The 27,408-nt window shown below is 44.6% G+C and overlaps 1 protein-coding gene across 1 annotated transcript in view; it reads right to left on the bottom strand.

Moving 5' to 3' along the window:
* Positions 1-27,408, bottom strand: part of FRAS1 (Fraser extracellular matrix complex subunit 1) — a 393,348-nt gene that overhangs the window by 9,071 nt on the left and 356,869 nt on the right. Inside the window, exons 63-72 of the mRNA XM_087935788.1 lie at positions 26,953-27,185; positions 24,566-24,726; positions 20,321-20,535; positions 17,687-17,837; positions 17,347-17,454; positions 14,155-14,314; positions 11,323-11,439; positions 8,033-8,199; positions 5,578-5,783; positions 1,791-1,937 (exon numbers count right to left, since the gene is read on the bottom strand). Of these exons, the coding sequence (XP_087791914.1) occupies positions 1,791-1,937; positions 5,578-5,783; positions 8,033-8,199; positions 11,323-11,439; positions 14,155-14,314; positions 17,347-17,454; positions 17,687-17,837; positions 20,321-20,535; positions 24,566-24,726; positions 26,953-27,185 (1,665 nt within the window). The remainder of the gene's footprint in view (positions 1-1,790; positions 1,938-5,577; positions 5,784-8,032; positions 8,200-11,322; positions 11,440-14,154; positions 14,315-17,346; positions 17,455-17,686; positions 17,838-20,320; positions 20,536-24,565; positions 24,727-26,952; positions 27,186-27,408) is intronic.

Genomic DNA, 27,408 nt, shown 5'->3' with positions numbered 1-27,408 from the left:
CTATGGCAGTGGATAGCTTTTTAAAGAAGTAGGCACATATTCCATCCGGTCCAATAGATAGAGATGGTTTTAGATTGTGTAGTGCTTTTTCAACATTGTCTTCTGTAAAATTGATATGTATTAGATCATTGTAGTTGTCTGTGGTTCGGCTAGGAAATACTGGGCATGATCCATTGCTGTTTACAAATACTGAGCCAAAGGATGTGTTAAAGATGTTGGCTTTAATGGTGTCGTCATTGCAGTCTTTACCATTAGGTCCTATCAGGGGTGGGATGGACCTGGAGTCTTTTAGTTTGTTGTTTACAAAATTGTAAAAAGCGCGGGTGGAATTGGTGCATAGGACGTTTTCCTCTTGTTTAATGTGTTAATTGGTGCATTCAGTCTTTATCTGGTGGCATAAATTTTTGTATCGGCTTTTGAAATTGGCAACGTGGCCAGATTTGTTTTTCCACCAGAGTGATCTCTTTTTGGATTGAAGTTTCCTTATTGTTATGGGTAATCTGTTTTTTTTTGTTTTGTTTTGGGAGTTGTTGTTGGTATATAGTGTGATGACTCTTTTGACTTCAAGTAAAAATATGTTGTAATGGTCTTCAACAGTATTGCATCCAGTGAATAAGAGATTGCCAATCAAGGGATGAGAGATCGTTGCCTATAAGATCATAGTTGCCTTTTTTGAAGTTATAATTGGGGATTACATCATTGTGATGATTTTTGTGTGGGCATATGTTGAGACAAAAGTCAATCATATTGTGGTCACTGCTGGAAAAGGGTTCTTTAGTTTGTATTCCGTAAATTAAATTATTTCTTCTTCTTCTTCTTCTTCTTCTTCTTCTTCTTCTTCTTCTTCTTCTTCTTCTTTTCTTCTTCTTCTTCTTCTTCTTCTTCTTCTTCTTCTTCTTCTTCTTCTTCTTCTTCTTCTTCTTCTTCTTCTTCTTCTTCTTCTTCTTCTTCTTCCTTCCTCCTCCTCCTCCTCCTCCTCCTCCTCCTCCTCCTCTTCTAGGAAAGTTGCCCTACCATTGTAATGGCCACTTCCAGTTAATTTTGAATTCCTTGCAGTTTCCCAAAACTCTTCAAGACAGGCCCACAAATTAGGGCTGAAGCCAGAAGTTCCTTGATTACAGGAAGGAGACCTACAGCTGGCATGCCAGTGAGTCCATGCTTGCGGGGTGGGGAGAAACCACTATGCACTCCCAAATAAAATTGCTGCAGTTGATAAACACATTCAAACACCCACGGAAGCCACCTTGAATCGCTGTGTGCGAGTAGACGGTAATAAAAAATGTCTAAAATAAACCAACTGTGAATCCCAAAGGAGCTTTTTCAAGAGGCCTTTCTGCTTCTTCTTTGAAGACGTTTCGCTCCTCATCCAAGAAGCTTCTTTGGTTCTGACCGGTTTGGTGGGGAATGATTCAATCAGTGCTGAAGAAGCTTCCTGGATGAGAAGCGAAAGGTCTTCAGAGAAAAACACCAGAAAGCCCAGTTGCCCCTAGGAAAAAAAGCACCTTTGGGACCACCATGACCCGGATGACTGAGAATCTCCACAGACACCCAACTGTGAACTTATGCAGAAGGACATCGACATCTTCTCCGAGATAGGATGAACATTGTTCCTCATCAGCCTGTCTCATTCAATAAAAGATGGGAGCCCAGGGCAACGCCCCAAATGCTTCTCTTTCCCCCTTATGTCAGCGATGAGGAAGACAGCATTCCACAGTTCTCCTGCATCAACAATTCCGAGAATTTCAAGCAGGCTTTCTAAATGCATGAATTAATTGGTATGCCGCGAATACCTTATACAGGGCGTCCACTTTCATGACGAAACCATCCACACCGGGCATGCTGCTGACCTGGTGGAAATCGGGCAACTCGGATGCAAAAGAGGCATCGAAAGGGACGTCGTGAAAATATTTGTCGGTCACTTCTGGTTGACTCCGGTCCTGCAGATTTAAAAAAGGAATTGAGGACAAGGTGAGGAGGAGGACGAAGAGGAGGAAGCTATTATCAGGGATACCAATGTGCTCAACCAGCAACTTTCAAACAAATGAGGTCCGGAGAGAGGTTAGAACAGGATCTGGCAGAATTCCCTTCGGTCTGCTGGCCAGGAATTCTCGGATTTGCAATCCTAGCACATCTGGAAAGTGAATTTGTGGAAGCCTGGTATTCTACCAAAGGAGCAATTAACAAGCATATTGATCTAGATCAGGGGTGTCGATCTCGATTTCATTGGGGGTCGCATCAGGGTTGTGTTTGACCTTGGAGGGGCTGGGGTGTGTGTGGCCAGCTCGATAACACTCGTGTTGTGGGCACCTGTGGAGGCTCAAGCGCTCTGCCAGCCAAAATGGCACCGCGGGCCGGTTCTTCGCCGTTTCCATCCCCCAGGCCTTGAGTTTGACACCTCGGATCTAGATCAGGCATATGACTACGTAAGCAACCAGACCATTGAAACAACCAATCAACAAGAGAACCGATCAGCAGCTCAGCATTTAAACATAGCTCCAAACGAATAACCAATCAGACAACCAGCTGGTCACACTAGCACATTTATAAACTAAAAGGGATAGGGCAAGAAAATCCTGCTGAAGATGTTACCTAGAATGGTAACGGAATGTTCCGAAATTAAATTGAAACAAGCTTAAGAGAGCAAACCCCTGCCAACATCTGGAAAAGTTTTGATTTGGGCAAGCTTTAAAGCCTGGAAATTGGCACGACCCTTCCAAGATCCCACAGTGCCAAAACAGATTCCTAAAGAAGGAATCAAGTTGACTGGATTGGGAAAAGTACTGGTTGTGTGATGCTCACCTAGGATCCTGGGTGATTTACCCGATTCTAACCCATGATTGTTATTCAAAATGAATTATCCATCCACGAAAACACAGGTGACTAATCTGAGGTTCATAAAGCCATGTACACTTTTGGAGATCTTGACGTGGTCAACCGTAAATACCTTGGTCCCTAATCTTCCTCTTATTATTTAACTGTTCGATGGGCTGGAAACCGAGACTTGTCCTGGTGTGATGATGTGTTAAAATGACCGCTGCCCTAGTCAATCACCTCTTCAGGGTGTTGGGAGAAGAAAAGTATAGAGCATGCATTTATAGAAGGGACTATAGATTGTTCCGGGTTGAACTGTGATTCTTGGTGCTCTCTGAGCTTGGTGGTTTTCTTGCAGAAATTTCATTAGTAGAATAGAATAGAATAGAATAGAATAGAATAGAATAGAATAGAATAGAATAGAATAGAATAGAATAGAAGCTGGAAGGGACCTTGGAGGTCTTCTAGTCCAACCCCCTGCCTAGGCAGGAAATCCTATACCACTTCAAACACATGGTTATCCAATCGCTTCTTAAAAACTTCCAGTGTTGTAGCATTCACAACTTCTGGAGGCAAGTAGTTCCACTGGTTAATTGTTCTAACTCTCAGGAAATTTCTCCTTAGTTCTAGGTTGCTTCTCTCCTTGGTTAGTTTCCATCCATTGCTTCTTGTCCTGCCTTCAGGTGCTTTGGAGAATAGCTTTGACTCCCTCTTCTTTGGGGCAGCCCCGGAGATATTGGAACACTGCTATCGTGTCACCCCTAGTCCTTCTTTTTATTAAACTACACATACCCACTTCCAGCAACAGTTCTTCATATGTTTTAGCCTCCAGTCCCCTAATCACCTTGGTTGCTCTTCTCTGCACTCTTTCTGGACTCTCAACATATCTTTTTTACATTGTGGGGAACAAAACTGGTATCTAGGTAACATAATCGGTGCTTTCGGTGCAAAGTGTACCAGAGCACTGATGATGTTACCTAGTTTGGTAGTGAAATGTCTGCAAGAAAATCACCGGAGAGCACCAAGGACCCCACATGCATTCATGTACACCAGTCTCCCAAGTCAATAGTATAGCTTCTATGCTGCCTAGCTGGCGGATGCTAGGAAAAGTACCGATCGAGAAGGTGGAAAAAAGAGATATTTCATGAATTTCTCCCCTTCCTTTACTACTATAGCTTTCTGAAAGTTGCTGGTAAGTTTTAATTTTTAATCCAACAGAAGGAAAAAGAACATAAACACATAGGGAGTAGTCATTCATAATTCATACATACCCATTAAAAAATCATACGAAATCACATGAACAGTTCTTACAGTATTCTCTACCCTAGACCTCAACTGACACTTGGTCAACTATTGAAAAGCTAAACACAGCACTGTTTTTCACGGAGAAACACTGAGAAACATTTCAACGCTATTAGCTGCAGAAAGAAGTTTGCTCATTTCCTTCCTGTGTCCATCCCAGTCAGGTTACCTGGTAGTTTGCATGGAGAAACAAATGGGTCTCATTTTTCTTCTGTTGTTAAAAGAGGGGGAAAAAAGGATACATTCATTTCTACCCCCTCCTCACTGCTGTTGTAAATAGCACCATCGGACAATGGCAAGCATCCCTATCTGGAAGAAAATATTTGTGGCTCGGAGATATAATGGAGAGTCCTTGGTGCTCTCTGAGCTGGGTTGTTTTTTTGCAGGTGTTTCATAACCCTACTTGGTAACATCATCCGTGCTAGAAGGAAGTGAGTAAACAAAGGATGTTACTTGGTTAGGTTACGAAACGTCTGCAAGAAAACAACCAAGCTCAGAGTTCACCAAGGACCCCCTACATTAATCTCCATAGACATTTGGGACCTAGAGAAAGCTGGACATGGAACTTGTCCTTTACAGAACTTATTCTTTCTCTTCGAGTGACCCTGACTCCAGGGGTTTTTGTACTCTTGACCTACCGTTGAGTAAGAATGGATTGGGCGGCCACATAAATTTTCTTAAATAAATAAATAAACACATAAATAGAAAGTTATTTCATTGGCTTCTAATAAACTCCTCCAACTCCAACCGGTCTCTAGAAGTGAGATAGACTCACTGTATGAATGGGTGCTTGGAATGAATTGATTGATTTGATTAATGAGCACCTACCATACATTACATTCTGATACGTTGCTAACTATAACTGAGCCGCGGTGGTGCAGTGGTCAGAGTGCAGTACTGCAGGCTACTTCTGCTGACTGCCAGCTGCCTGCAATTTGGCAGTTCGAATCTCACCAGGCTCAAGGTTGACCCTCAGCCTTCTGTCCTTCCGTGGTCGGTAAAATGAGGACTCAGATTGTTGGGGGCAAATAGGTTGACTCTGTAAACTGCTTAGAGAGGGCTACGAAGCACTGCAAAGGGGTATATAAGTCTAAATGCTCTTGCTATTACTACCATCATGTACAGGGAGTCTTCGACGTATGATCACAATTGGGACCAGAATTCCTGTCACTAAGCAAGCTGTTGTTAAGTGAGTCATGCCTAATTTTAAAACCTTTCGTTGCCACGGTTGTTTTCCCGTGGACTTTGCTTGTTGGAAGCTGGCTGGGAAAAGTCTCAAATGGCAAACCTAGGATGGTGAATTCTTCTGTCAAAACACCTGAATATCATGTGTTTTTCGGTGTTTTTGGAACGGTCCCTGAAGGAAGGATTGTTAGTTGAGGATTACCTCACCAAACTCCACCTCCCACCCCACCCCCACAGGTCAAAGTTTTATCTTATGGAGACAGGAGTTGTGCTATGTACCAGCAGCAGAAATCTGTGCTTCAGGTGCTTGCTGGGCTGGATGCAGCCGTACTGGGGTCCTTCGTTATATATTGTGCCTGTTGGGTCAAAGAACGGGACGTAGCCATCCTTCCCTGTGCAGAGGTAGACTTTCTCCAGCTGCAGTTTGTAGGCGGAATTGAGGTTTTGCTCCGGGTTCCACATCACTCGGCCGTATAGGATTTGACCTAAGTAAAAAAATAAATATATATGTATATTTGAAATCAGGTAGATCCACCAGAATAACAAGAGTTGGAAGGGACCTGGGAGGTCTTCTAGTCCAACCCCCTGCTCAAGCAGGGGAGACCCTGTATCATTCCAGAAAAATGGTTGTCCAATCTCTTCTTAAAAACAGTGTCGGAGCATCCAAAACTCCTAAAGGCAAGTTGTTCAACTGGTTAATTGTTCTCACGGTCAGGAAATTCCTCCTTAGTTCTAGGTTGCTTCTCTCCTTGATTAATTCCCCTCTATTGCTTCTTGTCCTGCCTTCAGGGGCTTTGGAGAATAGCTTGGCTCCCTCTCTTCTTTTGTGTCAGCCCTGAGATATTGGAAGACTGCTATCATGTCATCCTTGGTCCTTCTTTTCATTACACGAGACATGCCCAATTCCTGCAACTGTGCAATTTCTGCACCAAAAGGATAAATATCCAGAGAAGGGCATTCTAGTCCCAATCCTATCGTGTTTCTCCTAAAACACGACCTACCCAAAAAGAAGGCCCAGCACTGTTTTGGGCACGTGCGTTAAAATTAAGCCCTACCTCCAAAATTTGGCCCTCTTTAAGCACGGCAGGCTTTTTCAGGTGGATGGCTACTGGTAGCTGGAGTGACTGTTACAGGTAGGCAAGGGTGTGTGAGGCACGTGGGTCACATCGTTTGCTCTTTTCGGCTGCAAAGGAAGCTGCCCGGTAGCCAGGACAGGTACATGGGGGCGTCAACTCATAAAATATTTCTATGGTCTTTTTAGAAAGGGAGGCGGGAGCAATGCAGCAGCTTGCAAACTGAAAGTGCATTTCATAAATGTTTTCAAAGATAGTAACTAGGTGACTGAAGTTTCTGCCATGCAAAATTCTAACTGGAGAGCCTGATTGATGACTCTTGGCTATGGATGTGTCCCATTGGAGAATACGAATTACGAGACACCCAAAGGGTTGGGGTAAAACTAGGGTCAGGGGTGACAATAAATTATGTGTCTCAGATTTGGCTGACCCCCAGGCAGTGCTGGACAGTTTAACTCTCAATAAATCCTTTTTAAGTTTTGGAAGTTTAGCTGATATACTTATGATTTAAATGGAGAGGGGTAACTGCTGGAATCCTGACAGGGGGAAATTAAGACCCCCCTCGAAAAGAAGGCCTAGCCATTTTTTTTCAGGGGTCAACAGAAAATAAAACCTGGTCATATTTTTGAAGAAACGTGGTAGCAAAAAATGGCTGCGTTGCTCAAAGGGAAATGGGATCTGAATTCGAAATTTGGCGTTACGATAGAAGATGTTGGAGAACGAGAAGATGCCTCGAACCCGTGCCATGCCAAACTTTCCCAGCTGACTGCCTCCCCTTACGCTGGTCTTGCCAATCCCCTTTTCCCTTGCCCAGCGTGGGCACCAGCTTCTGTGATAATATGAACTTCGCTTCCTGAACATTTAATGAGCTGTAGAAGCAAGGTTTGAATAAAAAGAGGCAGACCTGAAGCTGAGCTGAAACATTCCTGTGCATAATCACGGCCCAATGTTTAATACAGACCTATTTTAGACGTTACCCCATCCTGCTTTATAGTGCATATATACATACATCAAGCGTACATTAATATATATTAAAGCATGCATTAAATATTAAAACCTGCTTCATGGGATATATATATATGCATATGCTTAACATATATACATATATTAACATAAATACATATGTATTCCAGTGTTAAATATCTACTACACCTTACCTTGGTGCATTGCAGGAAATTTACTTATGCGGCTTCCCGCAAAATAGGCTGCTAGGCAAGGAGCTCTAGGAACCAGCCAGTGAGATGGATGGCATACAAATGAAATAATATTAAAAAAAAAGAACCTATGGTTTAATAAAATGAACACCAAATAAAGAGGGTCCTTCTAAAATCTCCTAAAGAGTGTTATGCCCATCCAATCAGCTGCTGTTTCACTTATTCTGCAATTCAATTTAGCCCAGGGGTCTCCAACCTTGGCCACTTTAAGCCTGGAGGACTTCAACTCCCAGAATTCCCCAGCTAGCAAAGCTAGCAAAGCAAAGCTAGCTGGGGCATTCTGGGAGTTGAAGTCCTCCAGGCTTAAAGTGGCCAAGGTTGGAGACCCCTGGTCTAGTCTATATTTCCCCACAGAACATTTCTGTTACCTTCCCGGATGCTTTCTTTGTCATTCTCTCGGGAGAGCTCTATGCCCCTGTCCAGATCTCAAAACACAGAAAATTGTACCTTTGGAAAAAGCTCCTCTGTAGTCCATCTCGGCCATCGACATCTCCGTTTTAGTTGGGTCCATGAGAAAAACCTTTTCATTATTGCAGAGCTGAAACTCCGTGTTCAGGGAATACACTACAGGAACCGGGCGGTTAGTCTGCTGAAAGGCAATTGGGATCAAAAACCTAGACAGGGGAAGAAGAAAGGGGATAGGGAAATAAGGCCACAGAAGTAACGATAAAATAAAACTTAATAATACAACTTTTTCTTTGAGCCAACTCTGGCATACATAATTTACAGTCACCTGTGACCCTGTTTCCCCTCTCCCTCCCCCGAGTGTGTCATAAATCAGATTCTCCAACTGAGCACCTTCACAGGCTGGGTGTCATCAATCACGTTCTCCAGTTAAGGAATTTCCTGGGCAAAAGCTCTGGTAGCTTAGCTACAATCTTTTTGAGATAAGGTCGGAATGTGCTTCTGAATTCACTTGCCATGTGCTCCTTCAGGTTCCCTCCCGCTCTTTCTTATGGCAACTTGGAAACAGGCATAGGGATGTTTTACAAAGGGACATTATCTAAATCAGGGGTGCCAAAGTGGATTTCTTCAAGGGTCGGGTGAGCATTGTAGTCCTCCTCCATGAGCTGGCGGGAAGCGGAAGGGAGACGGGACAAATGCTTCGTGCAGCACTCTGCCGGCCAAAACGGGGTGCACACGGAGGCCCCGCGAGGCCCCCACATGGCCAGTTTTCACCCCGAATGGCTCCCTGAAACACTTTGCTAGCCAAAACAGGACACATGGAGGCTTCGTGGGCCGGTCCTTTGATATTTTGGTAGGCAGAGGCACCGCAGGCCAGTCCTTTGGTATTTCCAGGCCAGCTCCGCAGGCCACATTTAAGCAACCCACAGGCCAGATTTAGCTCGCAGGCCTGGAGTTTGACACCCCTGATCCTGGTATCCCCGCAAAAGAAGAGAGGGAGTTTGACACCTCTGGTATCCTCTCTGGGTTTTTCCTCCAGGAGAAAACAAATCAGCTGCTCAGCCAAGTTCTCAACAATTAAGAAAACCTTATCGGTCAAGAAGAGCCAATTCTTGTTATCTCCTAGCAAACCAACCACATTTGAGAAGGATTGAGAGAGGGATCGGTCCAGAATTACCATCAAGTAGGGTTCAGGTCTAACCTGGTTTTTAAATGGACCCGTTTTCTAGGCCCACAAAATACACTAGACCACAATCTAAGCAAAACGGCTTCCGTTTGTACAGCACTACCATCCTTATCATCTTCCTAGTGTTATTCCTGCTGCTGCAGGTTCCGCTTTTTGGATCGATGAACCCCGTCTGGCACAATCAAATGCGTAGCCCGATACACTGACTTTTGCACAACACACCATCATCCCAGAAATCACTCCAGATCATATCCTGACCTAGTTAATTAGCTGGACAAGCAGAGCAGTGAAGTTCGTGGGTGGATCTGAAAGCATTCCAGGGCTATTTCCATTCAAGTAACGCTGACATTTCAAAATACCTTCAGGAATGACCTGAGGACATCTAGAAGTGGGTTTTCTATCAGTGCAGATTAACTGTTGTCCTACATGGACAAAACTTTGGACTAGCTAATACATTAAAGCAGATTAATTTAGAAGCAGATTAACGCTTCAAAGCCAAGGAAACAGGGTTCCAGTTTCCCAACCTAGTTCCTTTCGGCTCCTCCTGTGTAGGCGACTAGCATCCTCACCACTCTGAAGGTTGACATATAAGCACATACCAGGTAGTCCCTGACTTATAACCGCAACTGTGCTCAAAAATGCTGTTGTTAAGCGAGACAGTTAAGGGCCCCATTGTACAACCTTTCCTGTCCAATCGTTCAGTGAATCCCTGCAGTTGTTAAATTAGCAACATGGCTGTGAAATAAATCTGGCTTTTCCACTGACTCCATTGTGGTCCTAAGCACTGGTGGGATTCAAAAATTGTTTACCACCGGTTCTGTGGATGTGGCTTTGTGGGCGTGGCAGGGGAAGGATACTGCAAAATCCCCCTTCCCTCCACACCCCACTAGCCTGCTTTCCAGCTCCGTTCTCCTGTGCAGGGCAACCAAAGAAGACCCAGCCAATCAGCTGGGACTCGGGAGGCTGAGAATAGATGGAGGCGGGGCCAGTCAGAGGTGGGATTTGCCGGTTCTCTGAACGACTCAAAATTTCCTCTACCAGTTCTCCAGAATCAATCAAACCTGCTGAATACCACCTCTGGTCCTAAGTTGAGGACTAGCTGTACCATTTTGCCTGGATGAAGACAAAGCATCCCCTTGTCCTCGTGATAAAGATTCCATGAATATACATTCAAAGGTGGGAGTGAAGGAACAACCTCTCCCCTTTGATCCTTACGCCTTCAAAGCAGTAATAAGACAGGGGGGGCAAAGGAAGAATCTGCCTTAGTGGCAGAAGAAAGAACGTGGGAAGGGAACGTGAAGACTTGCGGTGGCTGAAATAATCACAATTTGTCCCAGGGGCCAAAGTCTGCAATCGAGACACCCTGAGCCCTTTGGCAGCAAAAACAGAGCTTGGGAGGGCTGCTCACGGCCCTCCCGGGCTCCGTTTTGGACTGAGACATCCTCCTGCATCTCTCTTGAGCTCTGTTTTTGCTGGCCGAGGGCTGCAGGAGGCCACTGCAGCTGAAAATGGAGGCTGGGAGGGCCATGTGGCCTGCAGGCCTTGAATTTGATATCCCTGGTCTAGAACTGGGGTCTCCAACCTTGGCCACTTTAAGCCTGGAGGACTTTTAACTTCCAGAATTTCCCAGCCAGCTTTGCTGGTCTAGAAGATCTTTACAGAACCTCTTTACTAGAAGACCTCTGGTCTAGAAGATTTTTACAGAATCACAAACGTGCATCGTTTTAAATTCTTCCTGCTTACATTCCACCAGTCATGGATAATTGCCGAGACACCCATGTCTTCTCTCACGCACATCCTCTTACAATTCCTCCGAATAATAGCCCTGCACCTCATTACTCCCAATATTTCAACCTCCTCATCAGATGTTTCCCTCCTATTTTGTCTCTAATTGTCCCTATTTGTATTCTTCTTTGCTGACTTTAAGTTTAACGTATGCGCAAGAAATGCACTCAAACCTGTACCAAGATACTCTAGGGGAAGATGATGTAGCAAGCTACTAAACTTCTCCCAATTCCAGAATTTTAAAACAAAGGTATTATAGCCTTTGGCTGTTTCTGCCCCTGCTGAAAAGTTTCATTTTTCTTGTTGTCTTTAAATAGCGACGTTTATCTTCCGGCATGAAACAACGTAAACTTCTACTTACTTTTCGGGAGCATGAGCAGTGCAAGGTAATGGCTTATCTCCTGGATCCACCCACGATTGTATGGGTTGAACTGTACAGGGTATTAAGGAGATGGTATATTCTCCAGAATAATCTTTCCTGAAAGCAGAGATAAAGTACTGCCGTTAGTGCATTGAACTGCAAGCTTTTCCCTTGTGGATAACCCAAGAGGCAACTGGAGTTTTTTTGTTTTTCCTTGAAGTAGTTTTGCTTCTCATCCAAGAAGCTTCTTCAGTTCTGACTGAATTGGTGGGGGAACTTCCGTCAGAACTGAAGAAGCCTCTTGGATGAAAAGTGAAACCTCTTCAAAGGAAAAACAAAGAAAGTCCAGTTGCCTCTTGAAAAAAAGCACCTTTGGGACAACTATGAACCTGGATGACTGAGAATCTCCACAGATATTGAGTTCCTTGTGGTTAGTCGATCACGAGATGTGAGGAAGGTGAACCAAATAAAACACAACACACAGACAGAGAGTGGTGGTACTCATCTCCAGGGGGGGATGAGTCTGCCTACCAAGATAAAGTGGACCGGTTGCTTCCATGGTGTGGAGACAATAACGTGGTCCTCAACACCAATAAGACCAAGGAGCTTATAGTGGACTATAGAAGGAACAGATCAGACATCCAGCCCTTGCTCAGCAATGGAGACCGAGTGGAGCAAGTGTCCAGTTTTAAGTTTCTGGGTGTTACCCTAAAGGAGGACCTGACCTGAGGCGCTCACCTTGCAGCCCTGGTCAAAAGGGCCCAGCAGAGATTATACAACCTGAGGCTTCTCAGAAAACAACAACTGGATGAAAAACTGCTGGTGACCTTCTACCGCTGCACCACAGAGAGTATCTTAATTTACTGCACCTCTGTATGGTTTGCCAATTGCACAGGGGCAGATAGGAAAGCACTCCAGAGGGTTAATGTCATTGCCCAGAGGATCATTGGTTGCCCTCTTCCCCTCTTTGGAAGAGCTTCATAGCTCCCGCTGCCTTAAGAAAGTTCAAAACATTCTCAAAGATCCATCTCATCCTGGGCACCCTTTTCTTGAACTATTACCATCTGGCAGACGGTACAGGATGATAAAAACAAGGACAAATAGGCTGAAAAACAGCTTTTATTCCAGGGTAGTAGTTCTTTTGAATTCTGCTGTATAGTGCAATGTTGGTGTGGTGTCGGGAGTTTCCGATTCAATGTGTGGAGGGTGAAGGATGTGTGTTTGTGTTTATTTTCATGGTCATGATGTGCACTGAAGATGGTGTTTGATTTCGTTGTACGAGGTGCAATGACAATAAAGTAAACTAAACTAAACTAAACCAGGCATATGAATTAGACTGAGATACAGGTAGTCCTTGACTTACAATGCAATTTGTTTAGTGACCCGTTCGAAGTTACAACGGCCCTGAAAAAAGTTGACTTTATGAGCCTTTTACACAGTTACGACCGTTGCAGCCTCCCTACAATTATGTGATCAAAATTCATACACCTTGGCAACTTATTTGCCTCCCCACTGCGCTTCCTGCTCCCACCTCTGCCCACCTTTCTAATTTCATACGATAATTTTAATTCTTTAAAAAGAGCATTTTACATTTAATATTATTTGAATTATTATTATAAAGCAATGTTTATTCCTTTACTACAGGTGGTCCTCGACTTACGACCACAATTGAGCCCAACACTTCTGTTGTTAAGTGAGACATTTGTTAAGTGAATATGGCCTCCTTTTAAGACTTTCTTGCCACAGTTGTTAAGTGAATCTGGCTTCCCCATTGACTTTGCTTGTCAGAAGGTCGCGAAAGCGGATCCCGTGACCCCAGGACACAGCAACCGTCATAAATATGAGTCAGATGCCAAGCACCTGAATTTTGATCATAAGTGTGATGGTCGTAAGTGTGAAAAACAGTGATAAGTCACATTTTTCAGTGCTGTTGTAACTTTGAACAGTCACTAAATGAACTGTCATAAGTCGAGGATCTAAACCTACCAGCATCATAGATGTCACCAACTGCCCTAATTTCATAACAGTCCACTCTGTCTCAGCAATAAGAGGAAGTTTAAGTCTTGTGTCTTTTTGAAGAGCCTGGTCCATGCAGTGATTCATTTAACAACTGTGTCAAGAAAGGTCGTAAAATGGGGCAAAATTCACTGAACAAATGTTTCACTTAGCAACAGAAGATTTGGGCTCAATTATGGTCGTAAGTCAAGGACTACATCCATCTATCTATCTATCTATCTATCTATCTATCTATCTATCTATCTATCTGCCTGTCCATCCATCCATCTTTCTATCCACCTACCCATCTATCTTTCCATCCATCCGTTCATCCATCCATCCACCCATCCATCCCTCTACTCATCCATCCATCCATCCATCTACTCATCCATCCATCTATCCATCCATCTCTCCACCCACCCACCCATCCCTCTACTCATCCATCCATCTTTCTATCCACCTACCCATCTATCTTTCCATCCATCCATTTATCCATCCATCCATCCCTCTACCCATCCACCCACCCACCCATCCATCCATCCATCTATCCCACCACCCACCATCCCCTACCATCCATCCATCTTTCCATCCATCCATCCATCTATCGTCCACCCACCCATCCATCCTCTACCCATCCATCCATCTATCCATCCACCCATTCATCCATCCATCCCTCTACCCATCCATCCATCCATCTTTCCATCCATCCATCTGTCCGTCTGTCCGTCCATCCATCAATCCACCCACCCACCCTTCTATCCATCCATCGTATCTCCTCGGACCACGATAGCAACTTTGGTAGCAACTCAAATGCCTCTCAACGTTCTCCCTTCATACCTGCTGTAGGAGCTGGTTGCTCTCCAGAGTTGATAAGGAGAGTCAAAGGTCTGTCCACTCCACAAGAGCTGTAGGTCAAATTCCATCCCTCCCAGGTGGTCAGGGGTCATGATAAAAGACTTGGCGTTTGGCAGAGTGTGGTGTTCCATCACAAAATGCCCTGTGCAGACGGAAATAAGCAGGTTCACTGTCCTAATATTTCTTCGTGGGGGGAGAGCAAAGGGCCTTGAAGAAGGGGAGGAAGAGCTGCCATGAAAGCAACGATCAGATGAAAGTGGCCAAGAAATTAAATTCCTTGTTTTGGGGAGATGGGCAACTATACAAATTTGAGAAATAAATAGGTAAAATTAATCTGAGTAAACGGCTTAGGCAAGTTCCTCCATAGTTCACACAAAGACAAAGGGAGGACAGTGGGAAGCACATTCAGACTTGCAAGATTTTCTGTTACTAAAGGTTTACAATTAAACTAACACCGACCAACATGGCATTGGTTTCTTGGTCTGCCTTCAAGGGCTGACGCTGTGTGTGTGTGAAACAGAGAAAGAGTTAACATTTTTGGAACAGCTTCTTTCAAGATGTTAAATGCCCAGATGTTCTTCTGATCCCTAGCCAGATTTGTGATGGGTACATTAATTGGAACCTGACAATAGCCAAATGAGCGTAAGTCCTCATTATCGATCACGTGAAGTACTAGTACCACTTTACAAAGCCCTAGTAAGGCCACACCTGGAATACTGCAACCAATTTTGGTCATCACACTACAAACAAGATGTTGAGACTTTGGAAAAAGTTCAGAGAAGAGAAACAAAAGAGAGACATACAAAGAACAGCTGCAGGATTTGGGTTTGGCTAGTCTAAAGAAAAGAAGAATTGGGGTGATAGGGTAACAGTCTTCCGGTATTTGAGGGGCTGCCACAAAGAAGAGGGGGTTCAAATTATTCTCCAAAGCACCAGAAGGCAAGACAAAAAACAATGGATGGAAACTAATCAAGGAGAAAAACAACTTGGAATTGAGAAGAAACTTCCTAACAGGGAGGACAATTAACCAGTGGAACAGCTTTGCCTCCAGAAATCGTGGGTGCTCGATCCCTGGAGGTTTTAAAGAAGAGTCTAGATAGTCATTTATTTAAAATGGTATAGGGTCTCCTGCTTCAGCAGGGGACTGGACTAGAAGACCTCCAAGGTCCCTTCCAGCTCTATTCTATTCTATTCTATTCTATTCTATTCTATTCTATTCTATTCTATTCTATTCTATTCTATTCTATCTGCAACACATGGCACGGGCGGTTCCCAGCTTCTATAAATGCGACCCCTAAGCTTTATTGAGGAATGCTGTGGCATTTCACCTATCCAAAATCTACCTTTCAAGGACAGAAGAATATTCATAATGGATCTTAGACTGGCTACTTTCTAAGGGATTCTGAATCTACTTCAAACCCTTGAGAAATGGGATCTAACTTTGCCCAAGATATAGTATTCAGCCGTGCTGCATCAACTTCTCACGCCTACGAGCTTCCACGATGCTGCAGGAACAGGAACAATCTCAGGGCACAGTGTGAAATTACAAAGAAAACAAATCAACAGCAAAAGAGGGACATTAAAAAATAAAAGAGTTAAGAGCCTCTGATTTCTGAATTTCACCAAAGCAGCAGGAAGAAGACTCCATTAGAGCCGTGGTGGTGTAGTGGTTACAATGCAGTAAACTCGGCTCACTGCCAGTAGTTCAATTCTCAATGGCTCAAGGCTGACTCAGCCTTCCGTCCTTCCGAGGTCAGTAAAATGGGGACCAAGATTGTTGGGGGCAAGAGGCTGACTCTGTAAACCGCTTAGAGAGGGATGTATAAGTCTAAGTGCTATTGCTTGAGAAGGAAGGAAGGAAGGAAGGAAGGAAGGAAGGGAGGGAGGGAGGGAGGGAGGGAGGGAGGGAGGAAGGGAAAGGAAAGGAAAGGAAAGGAAAGGAAAGGAAAGGAAGATTAAAAGGAAGAACTGGAAATGAGAAGGAAGGAAGCTATAGTGGCATAGTGGTTAGAATGCAGTATTACAGGCTGACTCTGCCAACTGCCAGTAGTTTGATTCTCAATGGCTCAAGGCTGACTCAGCCTTCCATCCTTCCGAGGTCAGTAAAATGGGGACCAAGATTGTTGGGGCCAAGAGGCTGACTCTGTAAACCGCTGAGAGAGGGCTGTATAAGTCTAAGTGCTATTGCTTGAGAAGGAAGGAAGGAAGGAAGGAAGGAAGGAAGGAAGGAAGGAAGGAAGGAAGGAAGGAAGGAAGGGGAAGGGAAGGGAAGGGAAGGGAAGGAAGGGAAGGAAAGGAAAGGAAAGGAAAGGAAAAGGAAAGGAAAGGAAAGGAAAGGAAAGGAAAGGAAGAACTGGAAATGAGAAGGAAGGAAGCCATAGTGGCATAGTGGTTAGAATGCAGTATTGCAGGCTGACTCTGCCAACTGCCAGTAGTTTGATTCTCAATGGCTCAAGGCTGACTCAGCCTTCCATCCTTCCGAGGTCAGTAAAATGGGAACCAAGATTGTTGGGGGCAAGAGGCTGACTCTGTAAACCGCTGAGAGAGGGCTGTATAAGTCTAAGTGCTATTGCTTGAGAAGGAAGGAAGGAAGGAAGGAAGGAAGGAAGGAAGGAAGGAAGGAAGGAAGGAAGGAAGGAAGGAAGGAAGGAAGGAAGGAAGGAAGGAAGGAAGGAAAAGGAAGATGAAAAGGAAGGACTGGGAATGAGAAGGAAGGAAGGAAGCCATAGTGGCATAGTGGTTAGAATGCAGTATTGCAGGCTGACTCGGCCAACTGCCAGTAGTTCGATTCTCAATGGCTCAAGGCTGACTCAGCCTTCCACCCTTCCAAAGTCAGTAAAATGAGGACCCAGATTGTTGGGGGCAAGAGGCTGACCCTGTAAATTGCTTAGAGAGGGAAATAAAAGCACTATGAAGCAGTATATAACTGTATATAAGCACTATTGCTATTGTTTCTGTTTTCAGAATCGTAACTCTACACTTTCCAGTGTTCGTACACTGATGCTCATCAGAACGTAGTTTCTGAAAAAAAAAACAATGTGTGTTGGGATACGATTCCAGAACAGAACGCTCACCTCCCACTATTAAGAAATACCATCCAACGTATCTGCAATTCCAAGGCAGAAAAAGAAAAGGATCTTCTCAGTTAATTGCAGAAAGACAAGAAAGACTCACCTCTGAACTTAGCATGAGTTTTGAACTCAATGACCAGCCGACCATCATCTCGGATGTAGATCCTGATAATTTGCAGCTTGGCTGAAAGGACGCTGTCCGTCTGTATACCTAAAGGAGAGAATGCCAATAGACTGGGCTTCCTCAATGGAGGATCATGGATTAGTCATCACATCACCCTGCTCCCTTGGCTGGAAGTCTATTTCTAGCAGGAGGAAAAACACCAAGGAAGTTCTCAAGAAGCCAAACTTGGCCACAGGGAGGACAACGGAGCATTTCGTGGGGGCTACGGTTCATTCCTTTCAACCCCGTTGTCATGGAGAAAATAAAAGTACCCCCCTACCTGTTCTCCAGAGAATGGTGTCATAGAAGAAGGAAAACTCCATCTCTGTGTGATGCTCCAGAGAGGCCCAGCCTCTGGGTGCAGTTACATAAACGTAGGAGACGTAAAGTGGGACATGGACGGTCAAGAACGACTGAGCTGAATCCCGAACCTGTCATCACAGAAGGAAAAAGTACTGTATGGTGTTTGCATACCCTCTTGCCTTTTCCTAAAGCAGAGGGACCAATCGGGCTGGTAATGCCCCCTTACTCTAGCCCTTAAGGGCCCATTGCTTTAAAATTTATTGTTTACTATCTCCAGCCTCCAATTCCATAACATGCTTTTAAATCTTGGATATGGAGATGGATAACATGTAAATAAAAATAAAATGATAAGAAAGGAAGGAAGGAAAGAAGGAAGGAAGGAAGGAAGGAAGGAAGGAAGGAAGGAAGGAAGGAAGGAGAGAGAATGGGAAGGAAAAAGAGAGAGAGAGAAAGAGGGAGGAAAGGAGAGAGGGAAGAAGACTGGGTGGGAAGGATGGAAAGAACGAGAGAGGGAGGGAGGAAGAAAGGAAGGAAGGAAGGGAAAGAAAGAAAGGAAGGAAGAAAGAAAAAAGAAAAAGGGAGGGAAGAAGGGAAGAGAAAGAGTAAGAAAGGAAGGGAAAGAAAGAAAATGAAAGAAGGGGAGAGAGGGAGAGGGTGGGAAGGAAGGAAGGAAGGGGAGGGAGGGAGGGAGGAAGGAGGAGGAAGGAAGACAGGCTATTTTTTTCTCATTCACATGAAGCACCAAGTTATTTCTTTCCCTGTTCGGGAGAGGGGAATTTAGAAGCAATAAAAGAAAATGGAAATCTTATCATTTTACTTTATTGCTGATTAATAATAAGTATGCATGACCAGGCCCTCTTATCTTTCCCTGGTAGCAGATGATAATGATAATGATCATAATTAGGGCACTGCGCAAAGAGGTTTTTCGGAGCTATTAATATTTCAGGGAAATTTAGGTCCTTCCTCCCCTGAATACCACAGGAGACTTTTCATGCATCCTGCTGAAGGTAAAAGGGCTGGAATTGGAGCCATGCTTGGGCGCTGCATGCGTATCGTAGTACTACTAGACTTATATACCACTTCACGGTGCTTTACTGCCCTCTCTAAGCACAGAGTCAGCCTATTGCTCCCCCCAACAATCTGGGTCCTAATTTTACCGACCTTGGAAGGATGGAAGGCTGAGTCAACCTTGAGCCGGTCAGGATCGAACTGCTGACGATCGGCAGAGTCATCCTGCAATACGGCATTCTAACCCCTGTACCACCACGGCTCTTACCCCTAAATGCCCCCCTGAATAGAAAGGGAGGTCTCCCTCCATTCAGTGAGTGCCAGATTCTTCACACACAGGGCAGCCTCTGAACATGCACAGACTTCTAATGGGAGAGCAAGACGGTTGAGTCAAGGCGCAAATAGATTTATAGATGAGGGTCATCATTTGGCCACTTCCTCCCCCATTTCATTTATTAACTTATTCATAAAATTCACTGGCTACCCGTCTTGCCCTAAGGTGACTCTGGGGCTGCTTACAGACATTAACAAAGTACATCCACATTAAAACATGGATGAATTAAAACCAGAGATTAAAATCAAGGACATGCGGGGAGAGTGAGGAAGGAACGAGCGGGGAGATGGGATACGGTATTACTCAATCCACCACCTCCATGGCGCTGTCCCCTCCCCAGTGTGGTGAACTGGCAGAGCCACATCTTTAGGCCCGTACAAAAAAATAAGAAGGTTGGCGCCAATCTCATCTTGGGTGACGGGCAAGATGTTCCAAAGGGTGGAGCAACAGCAGAGAAGCTCCTCCCTCCTCCTGGTCCCTGCTTGTTGTGATTGGTCAACGGCCAGTGGAGATGGAAGTCGAGTCAGAAAGCTCCACCCTCCCAACTGACATGAAGGTGAAAGAGAGAGGAAGGGGGTTACATTCAGACTTGCAAGATTCTGTTACTTAGAGCTGTTCGAATGAAAGTAACTTTAGCTCTACGTGGGGTCTGCTTCTTGGTCTGGACTACATTTTAAGGCTAATACCAGGCCTCCTTTGAAGCTTTTCGGGGACAGTAATGGCTTCATGGACAACTGTTTGCAAAGCCGCTTCTGTTTCTAAAATGCCAAACAACTAGAGTTGTAGAATATATAGCATAACAGAGTTGGGAGGGACCTTGGAGGTCTTCTAGTCCAACCCCTTGCTTAGGCAGGAAACCCTATACCATTGCAGACAAATATTTATTCAATCGCTTCTTAACAACTTCCAGCGTAGGAGCATTTACAACTTCTGGAGGCAATTTGTTCCACTGTGAGTTGTTCTGTCAGGAAATGTCTCCTTGATTTTAGGTTGCTTCTCTCCTGGATTAGTTTCCACCCACTGCTTCTTGTCCTTCCCTCGGGTGCTTTGGAGAATAGCTTGACTCCCTCTTCTTTGGGGCAGCCCCTGAGATATAGGAACACTGCTATCATGTCTCCCCTAGGCCTTCTTTTCATTAAACTAGACATACCCAGTTCCTGCAACCACTCTTTACATGCTATAGCCAAGTTCTGTGATCCTTCAGGTGAATTTACAATAGGGACCAACATGCCAGTGTCATTTCTGTATTTCCCATATAAAAAGCATTACCTGGAAGTCTGCCGTGACGGATCCTCCACAGACATCAATTAACTCTGTCATGTCATAGTATGCGTCAAATGTCCAAATGCAGCTCTTCAGGTTCAAATGTTTGTAAAACTGGATAGTCTTGGGTTCTCTCACATTGGGGTCAAACTGGTACGGCCGGTCATATCCGGGGCCCAGAACGATATTATTATAGGTCACTTCATCTAGAAATCCAGCTTCTGGGTTGAAAGTAAAGAAATACAGAGCAAAATTTCAGTAATATTTTAGCCACGTCGAACCTAGAATTACTGGGATATATATATAACAGAATTGGAAGGGACCTTGAAGGTCATCTAGTCCAAGCAGGAGATCTTATGCCATTTCAGACAAACAGTTGTCAAATCTCTTCTTAAAAACCTCCAGTGTTGGAATACCCACAAGTTCTGGAGGCAAGTTGTTCCACTGAGTAATTGTCAGGAAATTTCTCCTTAGTTCTAAGTTGTTTCTGTCCTTACTTAGTTCTCATCGATTGCTTCTTTCCTGCCTTCACATGCTTTGGGGAATAGGCTGACCACCTCTTCTTTGTACCAATCCCTTAGTTATTGTAACACTTCTATCGTCACTCCTAGTCCTTCTTTTCACACACGTTTTTTAGCCTCCAGTACCCTAATTATCTTGGTTGCTCTCCTCTGCACTCTTTCTAGAGTCTTAACATCTTTTTTTATATTATGGTGACCAAAATTGGATCCGATATTCCAAGTCTGGTTTTACTAAAGCATTAAAGTGATACCGACAGCAGAGTAACAAAATATTCAGGATTTTGACAGGCCTGTGACAAATAAATAAGTGAGCAGTTGTTTCCAGATTCATATCTAAACTGATCATTGGGCACACAGAATATTGTTTAGAGCATCTCATTTTCGAGACCACTGCAGCTGTTGATTGACTAACTGCTATCTCTCTTTCATTGCTCTCGGGGTAGTGCTACCAAGCTCCAGGTAATTAGAAAGTCTGTCTTACAGTCATTTAACAATGGCAGGTAGACAAGAAAGAACACTGCAGGGTTTAAAAAAATAAAAATAAAAAGGCACTCAAATGTGCTCATTTCTTTGAAAGCAGGGCAGAAAGAAATATTAAAGAGAAGAGAAAGCTAAACTGACTGACATACCCAACCAAGTAAGAAGGTTTTAAGTTATTTTTTTAAAAGAGAAATATTCTATGTGATGCCTCTAGAGGTTTGTCTCATCTTTTTTTCTGATGGGATCCTTATCTTTTAACAGCTACATGACTGGTAGCTAAAACATGGTCCTGCCTCAGCTGCAAATACAGATACACCATCCTGTCGGTGCCAATTAGGCGGCTACGTTTTCCTGGAATCTGGTGGCTGGGGTTTTCTTTCTTTTGCTATTTTGAGAACTTACTCAAATCCACAAATGTCTTCATAAGAAAACATGGAAAAGAACTTGGGATGAAAATACAAAAGTGGGGGGAAAAAAACCTGAGAAATTCAAGTATGATCATCAGCTATTATTTATAGATGGAGAACAGCTTTAGATTATTATAAGATTAACAGATTTGGAAGGAACCTTGTAGTTCATCTAGTCCAGTGGTGGCTAACCTTTTTGGGCTCTTGTGCCAAAACTTGAGCATGCGTTGGTGTGCGCGTGCTTGTGCCAGCACCCAGAAGGCAATGCGCGCTCCCCCATGCCCCCTGCACATGCGTGCGCAATCCCTCCCCGCCGCTTCAAAAAAGGCTCTGTAGGATATGCAGGACGAATAATAGGCCCGTTTTGTCACTTCCGGTATTACAGGAAGTGATGAAACGGGCCTATTATTCATCCTGCAAAGCCTGCAGAGGCTTTTTTCAAGCCTCTGGGAGGCCGAAAAAGGCCTCAAACCAGCTGTGAGGTGCGCGCATGCGCAGTGAGGTAAGTTTGCCTGCGGCTCGTGTGCCAGTACAAATGGCTCTGTGTGCCACCTGTGGCACGGATGCCATAGGTTCGCCATCACAGATCTAGTCCAACCCCCCAGGCCAAGCAGGAGACCCTACACCATTTCTGACAGATGGCAGTCCAATGTCTTCTTTAAAGCTTCCAGTGATGAAGCTCCCACAACTTCCAAAGGCAATTTCTGTTCCATTGGTTGATTGTTCTCACTGTCAGAAAAAAATTATCTTTATTTCAAGGTTGAATGTCTCCTTGATCAGTTTCCTTCCATTATTCCTTATCGGCCTCAGGTGCCTTGGAAAGTAGCTTGTGCTGACAGATAGGAGGGCTCTGGTTTTGTAAAAGAAACATCAAAAAAGCTCCCAGGGTGGTGCCATCATATCAGCATTATGCCTCCTAGGCTGATTTTTGTTTGGTTCTAAAGGGTACATTCCCAGTTGAGGGTGTTCTCATCTGATGGCTACAAAAAACAATCCAGATAAATGTCTTCATTTCCATCTATCTCTGACAGCAACGTGCATGGCAACCTCTAAAGGAGAATATTGTAGCTTAGGGTTGAAATGAGGGGTCCTCGGGGCTCTCTGAGCGTGGCAATTTTCTTGCAGATGTTATTGTCAACTGTCCAACTAGCGAACCCAAAACAAGGAAACCCTCTCGAGAGAGAGAGTTGAATTCCCAAAAGTAAAATATTATTGGATGCTATTGAAGAAACAAAACCAAGTCTGCTTTTCCCACGCAAATTCTTGCCTAGTTAAAACATAGCTTCCTCTTCTCCCTATTCCAGGGTGATCCCATTGTCCAATTATGAGACACCTGTTTGTTATGGGAACAGTCCATCTCCTTCTCAAGCACCTGCAGTGGTGACCTTGATGGTTTCCATGCTCTTATGATCTCCGCATTACATTTCTTCCATCCCTTCCCTGCAGTTCATGGGCAAACCAAGTAACATCATCAATGCTAGAAGGGAGTGGGGTTTGCTCTCTTTTTATATACGGGTGGTTCCAGGGGTGGGATTCTCCCGATTCAGACAAACCCCTTGTTCCGACGATCAGCTGGACCGGTTCACTCACCGAACCAGTTGTTATACCGGTTGAATCGCACCCCTGGTGTCATGCCCCTGGTGGAGACTGACTCTGAGGGAGAGGAGAACAGCCAACAGGGAGTAGAAGTGTGGCTCCGGAGGTTGTGGAGGAGGCTGGGGAAGGGTAGAGGCTGGCTAGGCAGTTAGAGGAGGACCCAGGCCCATCCCCTCTCCACCCTAGGACACGCAGGGAAGAGAGGATAAGGGAGAGATGTGGTCTACTGGGGAGGAGAGGGCCTCGATCCTTTTCATGGGCTGCAGCTGTGACAACTGGATAAGAGGACGGACATGTGTACAGGCAAGTGCTGGAAACAAAGCATGGAAATATCTCTAGTTTATTGTTCCTCTCTGAGTTTGGCGTCCTTCCCAGTGTGTGTTCTGATATCCGTGGACATCTTCAAGCCCTTATCTTGCCTGGTTTGTGTTGTTTTTTACTCTTTATAATTTAAACAGCATTTCCTCCTTCTTTTAACTGCGTGTGGGGGAGTTTTTTGTCTCCAGTCAAGGCTATTTGGAGCTTGGAAGCAAAGTGAAGGAATAAAAGGGGCTTCACCTGGTTTTTTGTGACTGTGGTTATTTTGTATCTCACCCTGGGTCATCACACCTGGGTGGTTTGTGGCTTTCCCTGTCAGTGTTGAAGGAGTGTTCACCAGGAACCACCAGAAACATTGCCATTAACACTTACAGGGCAAGTTGCTAGTATACAAACAGAGAGCAAACCCCACACCCCTCTAGCTCTGATGATGTTACCTAGTTTGAGTAATAAAATGTCTGCAAGAAAACAACCCAGCTCAGAAAGTACCAAGGGCTCCTCACGACAATCTCTCTTTCTTACGATGTCCTCTTGACACTACCATCATCTGATCCTCAGCCCAAATTTGTGGGAGTCTTAAAACCGTACTTTGCTGTACCTACAGTATACTGAAGTAGTGTTTTCCATCTTATCCCAATACAGGTTTTTCAACCTCACCATTCTCTTGGTGGCACAACTGTAGAAGGTGGGATCATTTCCCCACCTGTTAAAACTGTAGCTTTGTGGTGGACATGCCATTCTCCTCCGGTCCTGGGCAATGTTTTCAAGGCCATTCTAGTTTGGGTGGTAGGAGATCTGTTTTTTTTCCAAACCGAGCTCTTCCCTTGTAGACTCCAGGCCCAGCCCAGCTAGACATAAAAATGTAAAAGAAGGAGAGGGAACTTCTGCAAGACCAGGATTCTACACTGTTTTGAAGAAGAACGTCTCACCTGAGATGCCTTTAAGATCTTGGATGCTGACGATATTGGAACAGACATGTTGGTGCCTATAAATGGATTCTGACAATAGGAAATGCAAGTTGTGCAGAGGTCTGGTAGAAATCAAGGGAAGCATCCCGTCCTGGTGTGGAATTTGCACCGAGATGTGGATTCTGGAACGACACAGTAAGGCAGAAATTGGACAGTTACGTTGGATAAGCTCCACACTAAAAGAATATCGAGATACACATATTAAACTCTAATCAATAAGCCAGCTGGTTTGTTTGTTTTTTTGGTGCTGTTCAAAAGGCAACTTTTGAAATGGGCTTTCTTGTTTTGTTTTCCCTTGAAGACATTTCGCTTCCCATCCAAGAAGCTTCTTCAATTCTGGCTGAATGGTGGGGGACGGAAGGATTTATATTCCTCGCGGTCATTAGCACTGTGAAGGTTGGTGGTTACATGTAGCTCTCTTGGGAGTTTAACAGAGTGCCAATGGGTATGGAGCCTTCTTGGTATTGCTAAAAGGATTGTGTTATAGACAGGAGGTAGGTGGTCTCGTATACAGGTACTCCTCAATTTACGACCACACTGGAGCCCCAAATTTATGCTGCTGAGTGAGAAATTTATTAAGTGACTTTTGCCCCATTTTAAGACTTTTCTTCACTTAACAGTTGTTTTAAGTGAATCATTGCAGTTGTTAAATTAGTAACACCGTTGTTAAGTGAATCTGGGCTTCCCCATTGACTTTGCTTGCCAAAAGGTCGCAAAAGGGGATCATGTGACTTCAGGGATACTGCAACAGTCATAAATGCGAATCAGTTGTCAAGCATCTGAATGTAAATCACGTGACCTCATACAGATACAGATAATCAGAGTTGGAAGGGATCTTATAGGCCATCTAGTCCAACCCCCCGCCCAAGCGGAAGACCCTACACCATTTTTGACAGATGGGAGTCCAATCACTTCTTGAAAATCTCAAGTGATAACGCTTCCACAATTTCCGAGGGCAACTTCTGTTCCATCGGTTGATTGTCTTCATGGTCAGAAAATTTCTCCTCATTTCCAAATTGAATCTCTCTTTCTTCAGTTTCCATCCATTATTTCTTGTCTGGCCTTCACATGCTTTGGAGAATAGCTTGTCCCCTTCCTCTCTGTGGCAGCCCCTCAAATAGTGGAAGACTGCTATCATGTCTCCCCTGGTCCTTCCCTCCACTAGACTAGACAGGCCCAGTTCCTCCCACCGTCTTTCATATGTTTTAGACTCCAGTCTCCTAATCGTCTTGTTTGCTCTTCTCTGCATTCTTTCCAGAGTCTCAATATCTTTTTTATAGTGTGGTGACAAAAACTAGATGCAGTATTCTAAGTGTGGTCTTGCTAAGGCTTTATAGAGTGGTATTAGTACCTCATTTGATCTTGTGTGTGCGTGCACCAAATGCACACTTTGTGCAGGTGCAGAGACTTTCTGACTGACCTCCTGCACTCTCCCTGTCGCTTCAGCAGCTGCCGCGCAGCAATTTGCTGTGCCGCGCAAAGCAGTTGCGCTTCAAAAGCAGTACATATAGGTTAGTATGGGAGCCCGGGCGGGTGGGTGGGCCCAACAGCAGAGTGTTAGAGAGAACCAGTTAGGTCTCCGCTGCTCATCGGTGCTACCAGCTGGGCCAAACCGGTAAAACGCCACCACTGATTTGAAGTTACAATGGCACTGAAACAATAGACTTACAACCAGGCCTTTAACTTCAAGGGTGGGATTCTGCCAGTCCGGACCAGTTCAGGTGAACCGGTAGTTCCGGTGATTATTTGGCCCTGCCCATCCACCCCTGACCTACTCGTCCTTTATTTCCATGTTTTACAGCTCAGCAAAACGCCTCAGCTGTTTTACTCTCCGGGGCTGCAGTAGAAGGTAAGTATTAAGAGCTGAAAAGCCGAGTTTTCAAATGATGCGCGTGCCCACAAAGCACAGGTTCACCGAACCGGTTGTTACACCGGTTGAATCCCACTCGTTTAACTTACAACTGTTGGCCTATATTTTGCTTAGCCAGGGAAGTTCTAGCCCCGACTATGGTTCTAAGTCAAGCACCCATAAGGAAGGCCTGTGTAAACTTTTATCAAAACAAGGACCTCCAATTCTTGTAACTGTTATATCATAACAGCTCCCACTTATAAACCAAAGTTTATTCTTGGCTTGCGATCCTGGCTTGTTAGAGAAAAATCTAAGTGAGGAAACTTGGCCTGAATAAAATGTTAAAGGAACCACAAATAGAGGCTTCTCTTAGCCCCGTTGAGTCTGCTACTACTGAACAGATAATTAAGTTATGCAGGATAAGGGAGCTAACCAAGACCTTCGTCACTGAAAAACCAGTTTTTACGAGAACAGGAGCTCTGCGTTTCTTGCTTTTTACCTGTTAGGATGTTCCTTATGTTTTACATCCAAGTATTTCAAGGTGGCAATGAAAGATTGAGCTTGGAAACCCCGGGCTGTGCCAGCCACCACAGGGGTATGGCAGATGGCGCTGTCGGTCCCAATGGTGACTATGTTACTCCGTAGGGGAGTGCCCACGTGGCCGACTTTATCCACGGCTTTTGTCACGCAGCGTACGTGGAATCTCCGGCTGAAGTAAATGCTGTCCAGCACCTGAGAGGAGGGGGAGGAGGAGGAGGAGGAAGAAGAAGAGAGAGGAGAAGGAAGAGGGAGGATGATGAATGGGTCTGAACATCAGTCAGGCTAAGAGCCCTCAGGAGTCTTTCCTGTTAGGATGATCATACATTGGCTTTTCTTTTGCTGACATTAAATGAATCACGGCCTCTGACCTTTTTTTTTTTTTTGCCGAGGTCATTAAATGAATCACCGCAGTCAT

Source organism: Pseudonaja textilis, chromosome 6 (assembly GCF_049901715.1).
Source record: "Pseudonaja textilis isolate UNSWEBS1 chromosome 6, rPseTex1.2, whole genome shotgun sequence".
Taxonomy (NCBI): domain Eukaryota; kingdom Metazoa; phylum Chordata; class Lepidosauria; order Squamata; family Elapidae; genus Pseudonaja; species Pseudonaja textilis.
The sequence above is the reverse complement of the archived record's forward strand: the minus strand, read 5'-3'. Positions and strand labels throughout refer to the sequence as shown.